Here is a 15,013-nt window from a genome sequence, read left to right as displayed (position 1 = left end):
TAAAAGACAATCGTAAAGACAGTGTGGAGGGCACTGCACAAAGACTGGCTACCTCTGCCTGACTGTCCTCCAGTGCCGTCCCAGAAGGCATCATACTCTCGTATGCTTCATACCCTGCCTTATTCCATGCTAGAGTATACCACACCTAGCCTAAGCAGTATGGCTTTCTGGAGGGTTGCCAAGCAACCTTGTCACTGCTCAGGATAACCTGAAAAACAACCCAGTAAGTTATCCATCGAGGGTTTATAGCATTTTGGCTTGGGTTCATGAGAAGACTTGGGCATTGCTTTGTTATGCCTGGAGATGGCCTAGATGGAGGTGTCACTTCCCAGCACCATCAGCCTAACACACTGTGTACATGGTGACAGATGTGCTCACACCGCACAGGGGATGCTGGTTACTCCTTTTGCAGTAGGCATCTAAGGTAGCTGCACACCCAAGAGTTAGCCAACAGTGAGCACAGAAGGCCTGGTAGGACCACATGGTAGAAACAATTCATTGAGAGTGGATGGCTTAGTGTTACCAGCTCCACAGCAGACAGGAATGTACACTGCTAATCATCTCAAAGGCGTATTCCAATTCAAAGTGAGGCACCTGAAGCGCCACAAAGTTTTTGATTCGCTCCCCACTGAGGGCAGGTTAGAAAAATACAGCAGCGAAGTTCCACTACCACATTGCACTTCTCATAATATCCGTCAGCTTGATTCTTATTCTCACTCTGTTTTCCTGTCCTTGCTTACTTGCTTTTTCTTGCAGTTGCATTTTTTTGCTCAGGAACATGTTACTGCACAGAGAGATGCCTAGGTCGGTAGGCATGACACCTTGTCATGATGGGCCACCTCGTCAGGTGCTGCTCTGGGAACATGATCTGCAAATGAGTAAGTTTAAGCCTCCTCCTTATGCAAAATTGCAGGTTTTGTCTTTGTGAAGCAGGTGCCTGCAACAGTGCACTATGCTGTGTCTGTCTTACCAATATATTGTGAACAGAAAGGGGTGCTCCTCTCTTCCAGAGGCTTTATGCTAGGGATAAGGAAAGAAAGCAGATCTTTATTTCTAGTTTTATAAATAGAAAGTCATTGGCTTCACTACCATGCAGTTCACATATTATGCTGGGCAATCCTGCAACTATTCTAAGCAGTTATGTATGCAAGGCGTTGCGCACTTGTTGATCACTGTGTGAGGCAAGACACCTTGTGATGATAGTGCCATATCATAGGACATGATCTGTTTGAAACTGTGCCACATATGCAGTGCCTCATCAGTGTTTGCATGCACCCCCATTTCGTGAGGTGTGTCAAACAGCAGTTGTTCACCCAGAATGGGAAAGCTGGTATTCATATTTCCCCGCAGCATTCTTCATTTTGCAGTGAGTTGACATTTGATAGACATCCTGGAGCAGTTTAAGGACAGTGTTGTTGCGGTATTTCCATACAGCCAGCCTCAAGAGGGAGTCAGTGGGTTACTGTGATACAGCGAAGCGGCCTAATCCTACAAAGTTCAGTATTCCGTGTGAAAATAAACCTCTGACTAATCACAACCAGGGGGAAGCAGAATTTGTGCACATGGCCTGTATAGACTGTGATGCAGCAGTAGCCCTTGTGAGGGCTGGTAAGAACCTTGTGGAATGAGATCCTGCATCAGCTAGGAAGCTGTTGCTAGACTGGTGTATGTCAGTACCACAATAAATACTGCAGCTGTTGTCCTAAGGTTCTGAATGATTCCAGACAAGGTAGAAGACATTTTTAAGACTTTGGGTTTTGCCCTTGCATTTCCCCTATCGGTTGTCTTTAATTCTTTCGAGCATTGTTTGCCATTGTATATAAAAACTATTCTCAGCATGGACTGATACACTCTGGGGCATTCACTTTATAGCAACGTTGGAGGATAATGCTTCAATATTTGGTTTCCTGACAGTTTCCTGACTGTTAAGGATTATGAAAATTACAATATTTAACTATAAATGTCTGTCTGTATGACTGTTCTTTCCATTGACTCTGATCGTAGTGGTTGACTCTTGATAATGTTATTGTCAATACTGTATTACTGGCTAATAAAAAAGAGTTGAGGACATGAACATTAGTTCGGTACACACGTGCCAGGAAGCATGACACACATCTGTTGCAATCCATGTATGTAATTTGCTCTATCAAGTGCCTCATGAGACAGGTTAATATTAGAGCCGGTGAATGGCTATAGTAATAGGTGTAATTTTGACATGAAGTTCATCCAAGTATGTGAGTACTCTGGCACATGGAACTGTAGCAGGTTTCCATACATACATGATATAGAAGTGAAAACATGACATGTGACCCCATGACCAGATAACTGAGATTATTGCAAGTGTATCCAAGGAATTATTTTACACTGGTAGCTAATCATATATAGACTTGTCAGACCTGGTGTTGTATCAGAGCTAGATAGCTAGGTGACTAGGGAAGTTTATCCTGCTGTAACTTTATAGCTGGTTGTTATAAATTAATAGCTGTTAAATGCTGAAGAACAACATCATTATTTGCATGTTATGAAGCATCTTCAATACTACTTTCATTCTTAGAAAGTGTTCGATTTAAAGATGTCTTTGCCTATAAAATATGTGCTGAATTAAGAGAGATTGAAAACTAAATTAACCGGTAATGTTTAAAGATGAGAGGATTCAGCAGCAGTGTTAGAAATGCTAGTGAGGAGAGGGATTCCAAATGTAGCAGAAGACCTGACTTTGGAAAGGGAAAGTTGTGCTGAGAAGGTTCATCTAGGTGTCCTTCACAGTGTGAAGAGCAGAATTCACAGAATCACAGAATTGTTGAGGTTGGAAGGCACATCTGGAGATCTAGTCCAACCCTCAAAGCAGGGTCAGCTAAAGCAGGTTTTCCAGGACTATGTCCAGTTGGGTTTTGAATATCTCCAAGGATGGAGACTCCACAACCTCCCTGGGCAACCTTTTCCAATATTTTACCACCCTCACAGTAAAAAGGTTTGGGTTTTTTTTTAGTGTTTAAATGGAATTTTTTTAATTGCATTTTGGGCCTATTGCTTCTTGTTCTTTCACTGGGCACCACTGAGAAGAGCCTAGCTGTATTCTTTACTCTGCCCCCATCAGGTACACAAAGATACTCTCTCACCTTCTGCAGGCTGAACAGTCCCAGGTCTCTCAGCCTCTCATTAAATGACAGAAACTCCAGTTCCTTAATCATCTTTGTGTCCCTTTGCTGGACTAGCTCCAGTATGTCCATGTCTCTCTTGTACTGGAGAGCCCAGAACTGGACTGAGCACTGCAGACGTGTCTGTCTCATCAGTGCTGAGTAGACGGAAGGATCACCTCCCTCCACCTGCTGGCAATGCTTTTCCTAATGCAGTCCAGGGCGCTGATGGCCACCTTTGCCACAAGGATGTACTGCTAGCTCATGTTCAACTTGTCCACCAGGACCCCCAGGTTTTTATGCAAAGTTGTTTTCCAACTGGTCAGTCCCCAGCATGTAGTGATGCATGGGGTTATTCCTCCCTAGATAGAGGACTTGGTGCTTACCTTTGTTGAACTTCACAAGATTCCTGTTTGACCATTTCTTCAGCCTGTCAAGGACCCTCTGAATGGCAGCACCTACTGTATCAGTCACTCCTCCCATTTTTTTGTCACCTGCAAACTTACTAACTGGCCTCCAGCTCAACTTTGTGATGCTGATCACAACCCTTCAAGCCCAGCAGCACAGCCAGCTTTCAGTCTACCTCCCTGACCACTTATCTAGGCCATAATTCATCCGTTTGCCAATGAGGATGTTACGGGAGCAAGTTTGAAAGCCCTGCTGAAGTGAAGATAAACAGTATCAACTTCTCTTCCCTCATCCATTATGCTAGTGATTTCATCATAGAAGGCTGTCAAGTTAGTCAGGCATCATTTCCCTTTCATAAATCAATGCTGACTACTCTAAATCACATTTTTGTCCTTAATGTGTTTGCAAATGTTTCCAGAATTATTTGTTCCATCCCCCTCCCAAGGGTAAAGGTGAGGCTGACCAGTTTGTAGCTAGTTGCTTTGAATGACTTCTGGAGGAGCAGAGTGCAGCCAAGGCTGGCCAGTTAAGCTGTCTATACAGCAGCAGCAAACCATTTTTTTGTTCATCTCAGGCATCTGATTTATATGTGCACAGATTTCACTCGAAGTTACTTATCTCTCTAATTATATCTACTACAAAAGGCAGCTTTTGAAAGTAGAAAGGATATTTTTAAAATGGAGTCTCAATGTTTCTTAGGCTTTTCGTGTCTGAAAATGTGTGTTAGAAGCAGGCTGTTGTGTAAAATCTTCAGCAATTAAAGTTTTTAAAATGGTCCTGCTTAACAGTCACTATTAGTCATGATAGACATGGCCCCTTATTTCTCGACAGTTAGTAATAATTTTGAGAAGTAGTACCTTCTTTGTCATTACACATAATAGTAAAGCTAATCTGTGCTGATTTTGTATGCTAAGCAAACTTACCTTACTGAAAAAAAATGAAGAGTGATCTTTTTTAAATAGAAATTCTGTTTTAATTGACAGTCTGAGGATATCAGTGAGGCAAGTTATGTAAGGACAGGTAATGTCTTTTATTAGTTTTAACAGTAAAGTAGAAAAAAGTAGGCAGGATTTGTTAGGCAGGAGCATTTCTGTGGAATTGTTAATAGCAAAACATAGTTTTAGTCTATGCTAAATCACAGATAAAACCGTGACAGGAGAAGGTAAGAGAGCCATTTATTACCAGCAAGTCTGAAGATTTCTTCAGTGTACTCTTGTCCTGGTTTAACCTGGCAGGCAGCCAAACCCCATGCAGCCACTCGCTTACTCCCCCTCCCCGGTGGGACAAGGAGAGAATCGGAAGGGTGAGAGTGAGAAAAACTCATGGGTTGAGATAAAGACAGTTTAATAGGGAAAGCAAAAGCCATGCACGCAAGCAAAGCAAAACAAGGAATTCATTCACTTCTTCCCTTCGGCAGGCAGGTGTTCAGCCATCCCCAGGAAAGCAGGGTCCATCACACATAACGGTTACTTGGGAAGACAAACACCATCACTCCAAACATTTTCCCCCCTTCTTCTTCGCCCAGCCTTATATGCTGAGCATGGCGTCATATGGTATGGAATAGCCCATTGGCCAGCTGGGCCAGCCGTCCTGGCCACGCTCCCTCCCAGCCCCCCACACACCTGGCAGGGCACGGGAAGATGAAAAGTCCTTGACTAGCGAAAACATTAGTTAGCAACAACTAAACAAAAACATTAGTTAGCAACAACTAAAACATTAGTGTGTTATCAACATTCTTCTCATACTACATCCAAAACAAGCACTATACCAGTTAAGAGGAAGAAAATCAACTCCATCCCAGCTGAAACCAGGACAACTCTCTGTAGAAGATTTCAGTGAGTTCTAAATACCTGAAAAGTTTACACAAGGGATGGTATTATTTCTGAGGATTTTGAAGAACAAAGGCTTGGCCTGAAATTCTACATTCATGAGATTCTGTGTTCTCTTTTTAAATTTTAATTAGTGCTATCAAGTAAATTTACCTACAAATTACCATTTAACACATTCTGAAATGTAAGTGTTGTAACCTTTGAAAAGGTCATTCTGCACAAAATGAATGGGAAAAGAAGCCAACTTACTACATACTGGGGAAAAAGTCTCTCTTCAGCTGGGAAGGTACAGCTGGTGCCTCCATTATTACTTGGTAGTTGGTGAGGTCAGCAGTGAATATTTGGTAACTTGCTGAACTGGACTCTCAACTCCAGTTAGACAATAAATTGAGGGCCTTTGCTGGATGGGGATTTTGCTGTACTGTAGAAAACACATCAGATGTACATTATCTCTTCATCAGTGTTGCTTTGAAAATATGCAAAATGTATTCTCTTAACTGCAGTAAACATTTTTTTTTTGCATTTGATTTAGACCTGATATGTGATTCACCTGCTCTAGTCACGCTTCATCTCTACTTTTCCCCCACATCTGCTGGTGTCTGGGCTCAGACTGATTTTCAGGTATTGGGCAGCAACTGTTAACAGAACTACAGTTTATTAAAAAAGATAGTTCTGAACGTTGCAGATAAAATGCAGTTAAATTAAGTAGCTATATAAGGAAAATGCCATCTTTTTACAGTGGGCAAACAGAATTAGCACTTGCTCAAAATAGAGACAGCAGCTTGAGAAGGAAATTGCTAGCAATAATCATCGAAGCAGTTCATGTCCCATGGAGGAGCCATGCCAGCTGTTGATTCTTTGGGCTAATTAACACCCCCACCCACAGCTGCAGTAAATAAGGCTTGGAAATGGTTCCTCTGCTAGGTGCTCTGTAGGTGCTACTTCAGGGTTTTGGTTGCACCATTCAAACAGCTTTTTGGAGTGCTCTGCTGAGGATAGTTGTGGTTGTTTGTTTGTTTGTTTGTTTGTTTGTTTATTTTGTGTTTTTTTTCCTCCTTCTTCTTTTTCCTGGTGGAAAAGCTTGAGTCATCTTTACTTCAAGTGAGTAAAACAAGCTCATATGGCACCTAGTGGTAAGGGATGTTTATACTGCTCAATAGTGTATATGTGAATGTTATTTTCTAGGAATACACTGAACTTTGTGGTTTGAACAAGTAACAGATTAATCCAGCTATTGGTTACTTTAAAAAGTATTGATTTGGAGTCTTTGGTACAGACTAAGTTTATGGGGCTTTACATTTGCTTTGTTGTATTTCCTTAAAAACAACAACAAAGTGATTGATTATTTTTTAAATGGGTTTGATGCTATTTGCCTAGTTGCTATTTGTGTACCAGAGAATGCTAATGCTTTTTAATTCTAATTAATTCTGATGTACTTTAAAATCAGAGTTTTAAAACTCTGTCAAAGTCTGTAGTGTATCAGAGCTAGAATAACATTTGTGTCTGAGCTCTTTACATAAAGGAAGATGGGGGTTCGAGAGTGCTGTATTTTTGTTTATTATGGGACTTCCTTTATCTGTTTTGCTTATGTTCCTGAAAGTCTTCTGATACATTCTACTTTCTTAACACTTTAATTTTAGAGAGAAATGATTATGAGAAAATCTGACTATAGAACGTTGACTTACATTGCATGAAAATAATTTGCGATTGCTAATGGCTCCAGTTGAAACATATGCAAAAAGAGCCCAATACTTATTGTGCCTTATAAATCAAGGAATCTTAAGTTGTTCTTATCAGTGTTTTGATGTATGACTTGTAATCTTGATTGTTTGAGTTGGCAATTTTGTGTTAGCCCAAACCAAGTATAGTAATTGCTTTCTGGAAATATACATTAGTTTTCATGACATAGTTTTGTTACAAATATATGCACCTGGTCTGAAAGTGAACTATTTTCTTCTTTTTCAAAGAAAGAAAATAATTTTATTATTTCCTTCCACTCTTCATGCTTCTTTTAGCTGTTCTTGGAAATCTGTTACAAAGTTGGCTATTTCTAGTTGTCCGATACAGATAGTGAATTGAAGAGCACAGCGCATGTGATGAACTTGTTCTGTCACGGGTAAGTAGTGCACGTGACGTTGAGAAGTGCTAGTAGAGAACCCTTCTTTGTCTGGTCCTCTTCCTCCCACCCTAGTTTTGTCTTTATTGTGTTGGATATCTTGGAGCTTGAGGTTATATCTTCAGTAAGAAATATAATTTCCATACTTGGGGGCTTCTGTTCCACAGTTGGTTTGCCTTTGGAAAAGGCTGGTGATACCTTTGCAGCAGAGGGAGAGAAGGATTTGTCAGGCAAAGCGTTATTGTATAACGAAATACTACATATAAAATTCTAAAAATGAAAAGTAGTGTAACTCCTAACAAGGAGAAAACACTGTATGAGGGAAGTAAGAAAGCAGACACTGCTGTTAAGCTGGATGATTTTTGTATTGTTAAATTACTTGGAATGGTAAGAATAACAAACTGTGTGGGAGTATTGGAGAAGTGTGATAAAGGGAAGGAACAGAAATGATTTGTAGAAATATGTCAAGTACTTGCAAAGCTGCATTTTTCCCAAATAACATCAAGTTCCCATTGGCCAACTATGTAGCGATCTCAGTGGCAATTTATGCTTGCTTTTATGATTGAAATGAATTCTAAGAGGTAGACAGAACAGGATGAATTTTAGAGAAAGCTTTTGCAAAGGGGCATCACAAAACAAAGCACAAAGGCTTTTTGGTGAGAAAGAAGTAATAGAGATTGGTCTTGCTGCCTGCTCTCCCCATTTGCATAAGGTACCTTGTCTTATGTTCAGGCACCTATTTACCATGTGCACTATCAGCTGTGTTGTCTTTGCTGGGCTTGAAATTCTTAAAAATAGTGCTTGAGCCTGAAAAATACGGCAAAATAGCAGAGTTAGCTTTGATCTGTAAAACAACAACTGAGTGAGGTATTAGAATCATGTAGTAAAAATATCTATTTCTGAACTGACAGTGGAGCACAAAGAAAGTGCAAAGTGTTATGATTTTCAAATAATTTGGAATGACTTTGAGAGAATTATGTCTGGTTTTATTAGACAACTTATGCTTAATGTTCATGTTTTCATGGGGAGAAGCTATGAAAGAGCAAAGAGCTGAATTATAGTTGGGCTTAGATCTAAGAAAGATGAAAGAAGATGTAATGTTAAAAAAAGCAGTCTTGAGGGCCAACTAGTAGGAAGTTAGTATGCCCTGTTACGTACTTCGTCTTTTAGTATAAATGGAAGGTACTTGCTCCTGTGAGCAGAAGTGCATAAGATATGATTTTTCAAGTATTTCATTCAAACCTACTAGTTGCTCTGATATATTTTTCATTGACACTAAGCAATGTGTATACCGCAGTACAAAAATACAAAACGAGATCCTGTAAGGCATTATGCTTTTGGAGTAGGAAATCTCTTGTATCCTGGACAGGAGAAAAATCTGTGTAACAGTGAATTGCTAGCCATGCAAATAGGCGGTCAATAGCCACATCTGCTCAAAGTATTCGTTAACTAGAGCCTTCGTAGGAAAGCACTGTGCTCTAGGTCAGATTGTATGCAAATACAACCCTTCTGCTTCCTCTATGGCAAGTATTCATTAAGGGAAAGTGTTGCAGTCTGAGAATAGATTGCTGCTCCATGAGTGTGACTGTAAAATATCTACCTTTAGAGTTTGAAATGCACCTTCCTAGGCACTTTTTTAACAACAACAACAACAAAAAAGTCAGAGCATTTGGCATGTTCATTGCTGCCTTGTGAAGTGGGTATCATCGCGGTCAGCCCACTGTTACAAATTTAGACAACTTCAGGTGAAACCTTTTGGCCTCATATGACCAGAAGACAACAGGACATGACACTTGGTGGTTTTGATTGAATCTATTTAATTGAAGAATGAAGAGAAATACATGTACTCTGCAAGAGCAGAAGTATTGGCCAGGCTGTCCTAAGCGAAGGATGTCATCTACGGAAGGCAGAGAGAACCGCTGCTTCGCGTGAGTCATCGCAGTAGTGGTTTAGGTTAGCGAGTGCCGAAATTCCTGACTGAGGTTTCTTTCCACAGGTTTTAAATATCGAACGTAATTTTAGAGAGAAAACAAGCACAGAGCTTCTATGTATCTTATAGAGCAGAAGTAAAATGCTGTGTTTGTAATTATGAAAGCTGTTGAAAAATCAATGCTTGAAGTATGCTAAATTACAGATATTTGCAGTCACTGCAGTTTCCTCTATGGAGAAGTGAAATGAGGCTGAGCATTAACAAAATGGACTCTTGGCTACCTTCGCTCTCTGTGTCGGATCCTTGTCGCCTATGGCTAATGTAATTTAGGGCTCCACAATGTAATTCAGGGCTCCATGGCCTGCAAAAAGATAACGTGGTGGGCGGGTGGCTGTAAATAGCAGAATGGTGATTTTTTTTTTTTTTTTTTTGGGGGGGGGGGATTACTTCTTGTAGAAAGATGTGAAAACTGCATTTCCAAGTTGAATTGCAAGAACGTGAGAACCTGATGGCCGATGCGGGCAATACGGTTTCTCCTGCCCGCCCCGCAGCCGGGGCTCCCCGCCGCCGCCGGTCCCCGGCGCTGCCGGCGCGGTGCAGCCGAGGGGGGGCGCCCTCGGCCCGCGCACCCCGCGCCGCCTGCCCGGGCAGCACCATCGCTTGGGCGGAGGGAGGGAGGGGAGAAACAAACCAGACACCTCCGTTTCGTACCCAGCTCACGGTTCAAGGTCAGGGCTGTGTAAACTGCCGCACAAAGGCTCCTTTCAGGAGCCGGCACGCCGGCTTCGCGGCCGCCCGCACAATCCTCCATTCAGGCGGTGACCCCCGCGGGGCCAGGCGTGCGCGACCCTCGCCCCGGGGAGCCGCCACGCCGCCCGGCCCGGCCCGGTCGTGCGCCGTTCCCGAGAGCCGGGCAGGGCGGGCGGCCGCTCTGGGCATGCGGGGCCGGTGGCAGCAAAGCGCTCGTTGTCGCCCGGTGCCGCAAGCCGGCGGAGCTCCCCGGCTGTCCTCGCCTCCCCTCGCCCCTCCTTCCCCGCCCCGCCCGGCGCTATTTGCATACTAGCCGCCCAGCTCGGATTTCACTGGCCGAGACGGTTTCCGTCGGCATCGCTGATTGGTGCCTCTCCCCGCAGGTCATTTGCATGCGGCGGTGCGGGGCAGACCTGCGGCGGAGAAGTTGAGTCGGAGCCGCCGCCAAGTGTCCCGCCGAGCGGCTCGCGCGGAGCCCGCCCCGCGCCCTCCGCGGGCCTCGCGACCTGCCCGGGCAGCCGGCGGCCCGCGCGCCGGGGCTCTCGGCCGCCGCCAACCGTCCCTCAGGCTGAAGATGGCTGAGCGCAGCCTCCCTGCGGGATGGAGGTAGCTGGCCCTCGGCGGAGCCGGCGTGCGGGGAGGGCTCCTTCCCGCCGTGCTGCAACTCCTCCCGCGCCGCTGGTGGGGCAGGCGGCTCTGGCTCGGTAGGCGCAGGAGGGATCTGTTCCAGCCTCACCTTTCGTGCTCTTTGCGGTTGGCTTAACCCGTCTTTCCTATGGCTGGGATATACAGCTCTACTCTGAAGACCCTGGAGGATTTAACTTTGGACTCTGGTTATGGGGCAGGGGATTCCTGCAGGTCCCTTAGTCTCTCTTCTTCCAAGTCCAACTCCCAAGCCTTCACCTCTTCTCAGCACAGAGGCAACTGGTGGTACTACTCGGGCTCCATGAACAGTAGGAATAACAGCTGGGATACCGTGAACACTGTTCTGCCAGAAGACCCCGAGGTTGCAGATATCTTTTCCAAGTGTCCTAAGCTGCCGGATCTAGAGGAATACCCTTGGACTGATGAAGACATTGGAAAAATACTCAGAAAAGGGAAGGGAGATGGCAATACCAGAACCTTTTCTCAGGAAGCTGTCAGGCGGCTCTCGCAGTTACTGAGGCGCGTCTTGATCAGGGTCTCCAGGGAAGCTCAACGACTCAGCGTGATGCACTCCAAGTGCACCAGGTTTGAGGTGCAGAGCGCTATCAAGCTCATCCAGAGCTGGTCGTTGTCAGAAAGCTGTGTCTTGGCGACTGTCAAGGCTCTCTCTCTGTACAGCATGAGTGCGGGAGACGGACTGAGGAAAGGTAAATCGGCTAGATGCGGCCTCACCTTTTCAGTGGGGAGGTTTTTCAGGTGGATGGTGGACACCAGGATCTCGGTTAGGATCCATGAATATGCAGCCATCTCTTTAACTGCTTGCATGGAAAACCTTGTAGAAGAGATTAAGGCTAGGGTTTTGGCAAGTCAGAGCCCAGATGGTGGAGGAGGGGAGATCTCAGCTGAAATCCTGGAGATGGTTATCAACAACGATGCTGAACTTTGGGGAGTGCTGCAACCTTACGAGCATCTCATCTGTGGGAAAAATGCTAATGGTAAGATCCAGCTTTTACAATTTCTAATCTTCATACCAGCAGGCTTTAAAGTAAAATCGTTGATTTCTACGGACTTGGGGTTTTTTTGGTTTTTCTTTTCATCTGAATTGCATCTTGGTTGTGGTTTGTGTGTGCGTAAAACAGACATGATGGTTTTACCAGGCAAGAGTGATCCTGCTTTATTCTTAAGATGTACCAGTTTATAAAAGCTGCAGAGGCTGTGGGAAACCAAGCCCTGTTGTCCTAACAAATGTCTCCTGACTTTCTACCAGCTGCTGTTTTGAGCATTTTTGCTATAACTGGCATGTAAACATGCTTCTCTGTAACCATAAGATGAAATCTGCTTTATAAGCTGCTCTTCGGAAAATACCGCTATTGTTTTTAAACAAAATTTATATTGTAGTGAGTATCTTGCAGTTTCATCTTGGAGATGCTATTCCCACATACAGCCTGGAGAGGGAAAACAACATTAATATTTTTTTTTCTTTGCAGTAGTAAAATTCAGTTTCTGAGCAAAAACTTAAAGCTACATGTTACTTAGGCTTCTTTCTAGAGAGCAGAAACATGTGTTGTAATTACACTCGTGCAATAAACAAGAGCTTGTGCTTGGCTTGCCAGGGTATGTAGGATGGTGCCTCAGTAATGAGAATAACATAGCATTAAGATACTCACCTCTGTAATTTGTTTAGAAAGCAGACTTTTTGAACAGTTAAGCAAATAAGTAGATAGAGGAATGTTGGCGTCTTCCTATGAGACTGAGGAGCAATTTGAAAGGCTTAAGTCATGACAGTTCTGTCAAGAAGCTACGCTGTTTATTTTGCATTGTCACTCTGAGGAGTACCATATTTTTCCATGGAAAACTTGGAGAAACATTCAATTTAGAAAACTATTCTGAGTACCACACACAGTTTTGTGACTTTTGCTGGCCTCATAGTTACGGTCAGATATTCCATGCATAATACCTTTCTGATTTAACTCTTTATAAAACCAAGTGGCTTGGTCCTCTTCAAACGATAATCTCATAACGAGAGATAAGTAAAGGAGTGGATTTTCTGTGTGGAAAAAATATACCTTAGGTGAATGTTAGTAATAACATTTTTGTCAGAGAAAGGCTGACTCAACTTCTGCTCCTTGGGCACATTGATTTCCTGCAGTTATCCTATACAAAGCAATAACGTCACGGTTCAGATTGCTAGTAGATAGGTGCAGTGACTGTCCCCCTTGGGTCTGCCTGGTTCACATTACAACGTAAGAGGATGGCTGCTATTGCGGTGTTCACAAAACCTCTCTTGTGCGCTCCATCTGCCCTCTGTCCACTGACAGTGTTACTAAATGTATGTGAGATAAATGTGAGGAGCCCTTTGGGATATGTTCTCGGCACTGGTACAAGACATAACTGTAATTTTAAAAGTCAAACATAGACATCTGCTTTTTTAACTACAAGCTTTTTGATGGAAGATTATAAAGGTATGGGGATGTCTTGTCACCTGCCAAAACACTTGTCATAATTCTTTGTGTAGCATGGGAGTATTTGTCACCAGGTCCAAAAAGAGGACTCGGTTCCCTCTCTTGTTCCTTATTCAGGGAAGCTGGAGTAAAATATTGTGGTTCTGTAAAGAAAAACATGCACTTCAGCTGTTTGCTGCTCAGTGCTTCTGCCATGCAGGTTATGTGTGTAAAATGGAGAGGAAGAGTCAATCCCTAACAGAGCTTTTTTTCCTTAAGAGAAATCTTCTTCTTGGAAAAATTGCGATGAATGAATGGAAGCTGGTGTTCAATGGAAACATGAGTGACTGTGCAGGGAAATGCTTATAAATATTCAAACCACCAAATGGTCAGTTATGATAACGCTTGTATAGTGTAATATCAAGCAGCCACTGGCCACAGAAGGGTTGGCTTCTGTTGCCTCTTTTGTTGTTGTTCTCTTTCAGATCAATTCTGTCAATAACTGAATGCATTTTTTGAGTCTGAAAATTGAATAAAACTACACGTGAAGGTATCCTGTGATTTCCTGTGACCGTCTGTCACTGGTATTTTACCTGACCTAAGTCAGTGATAATGGCTTTTCTTGCAGTTGTAAGACCACAAATGGCTTTATATGGATGCAAAAAGCTTGAAATAACTTCTTTATCCTTTCTCCCTGTAGGAATTGTAAATTAGTAGTATTCACATCATTCTCCACAGTGCTTTCAAGTGATCTTGTCTTTTACATTAATTTAAATTTGAGGTAGATCTAGTGGTAAAATAACTGGATTTTTTCCAGTATAAGGAACAGGAAAACTTGCTTTACTGTCATTTTTTTTCTTTTCTAGTAAGAACTTTTTAAAGGAGTACTTGTAAATTGCGAACTTGGCATATGTTTGTTGGGTTTTGGTTTATAGCACTGAGTTTGATGTTAGAGATAAAAAGCACTTAGAGGTTAAATTCTAACTCCAGTCAAGCATTGCAATCTCTGGATGAAATCCATGGCAGCGTACTATGCAGAAGATTGCACTGGATTATCATAATGGACCTTTCTGGCATTATGATCTATTGAATACAATTTTCATTATTAGATCAGGATAGCATGCTTCTTTGGAGTCTAAGAAACAGTAAATAAATACATAAATCTTTGTAAATTCTCAAGAGACTGAGGTTTAGACCTGTATTTCTTCAGTGACTAATCTCCCATCAAAGACAGTAGTCCAGTCACTGTTCTTACGGCTTTGGAGGCTGAAATCTTAATATTCTGTATTGTAACAAACATGTTTTAGTCAACACCTGGTGTGTGAAGGGTAAAGTTTAAAACTCTGTAAATGCTTAAGGGGAATTTTAATGTTATTTTTAAATAAATATAATCCGTGGCTTGCTTATTTATTCGCCCTTTCTGTGAAGCTGTTCTTTAGTCAACTATTTGCTGCTTCTATGAGACATTTTCTGCTGTTAGTGTGAGTTCTGACTTCATGCTTGGGACTCAGTCTCTCTGCCTTGGAAGGAGGAATGTCATCTGAGCTTGTGGCCCTAAGGAGTTCTGTAAAGCTCTCTGGGTGTGTTAATGCCTCCAAGGGTGAAGTCTTTCAGACAGAGTCTAGGTGGGATGTTGCAAAAATAATGCAATGCAAGCTGGAACGAAAATTAAACAAAAGCAGCAAAAATGATAAGCAGCTACTGAACAACATAGCAACTGGAAGGTAAAAAAAAAAAGTAATGTAAATTGGTATACA

The 15,013-nt window shown here is 42.7% G+C and overlaps 1 protein-coding gene across 1 annotated transcript in view; it reads left to right on the top strand.

The window, feature by feature from the left end:
* Nucleotides 1-9,770: 9,770 nt before the first annotated feature.
* ABTB2 (ankyrin repeat and BTB domain containing 2) overlaps nucleotides 9,771-15,013 on the top strand; it is a 139,654-nt gene continuing 134,411 nt past the window's right edge. The window contains exon 1 of the mRNA XM_075163398.1: nucleotides 9,771-11,810. Coding sequence (XP_075019499.1) covers nucleotides 10,946-11,810 — 865 coding nt within the window. The 5' untranslated portion in view covers nucleotides 9,771-10,945. The remainder of the gene's footprint in view (nucleotides 11,811-15,013) is intronic.

Source organism: Calonectris borealis, chromosome 14 (genome assembly GCF_964195595.1).
Source record: "Calonectris borealis chromosome 14, bCalBor7.hap1.2, whole genome shotgun sequence".
Classification (NCBI taxonomy): Eukaryota; Metazoa; Chordata; class Aves; order Procellariiformes; family Procellariidae; genus Calonectris; species Calonectris borealis.
The sequence above is the reverse complement of the archived record's forward strand: the minus strand, read 5'-3'. Positions and strand labels throughout refer to the sequence as shown.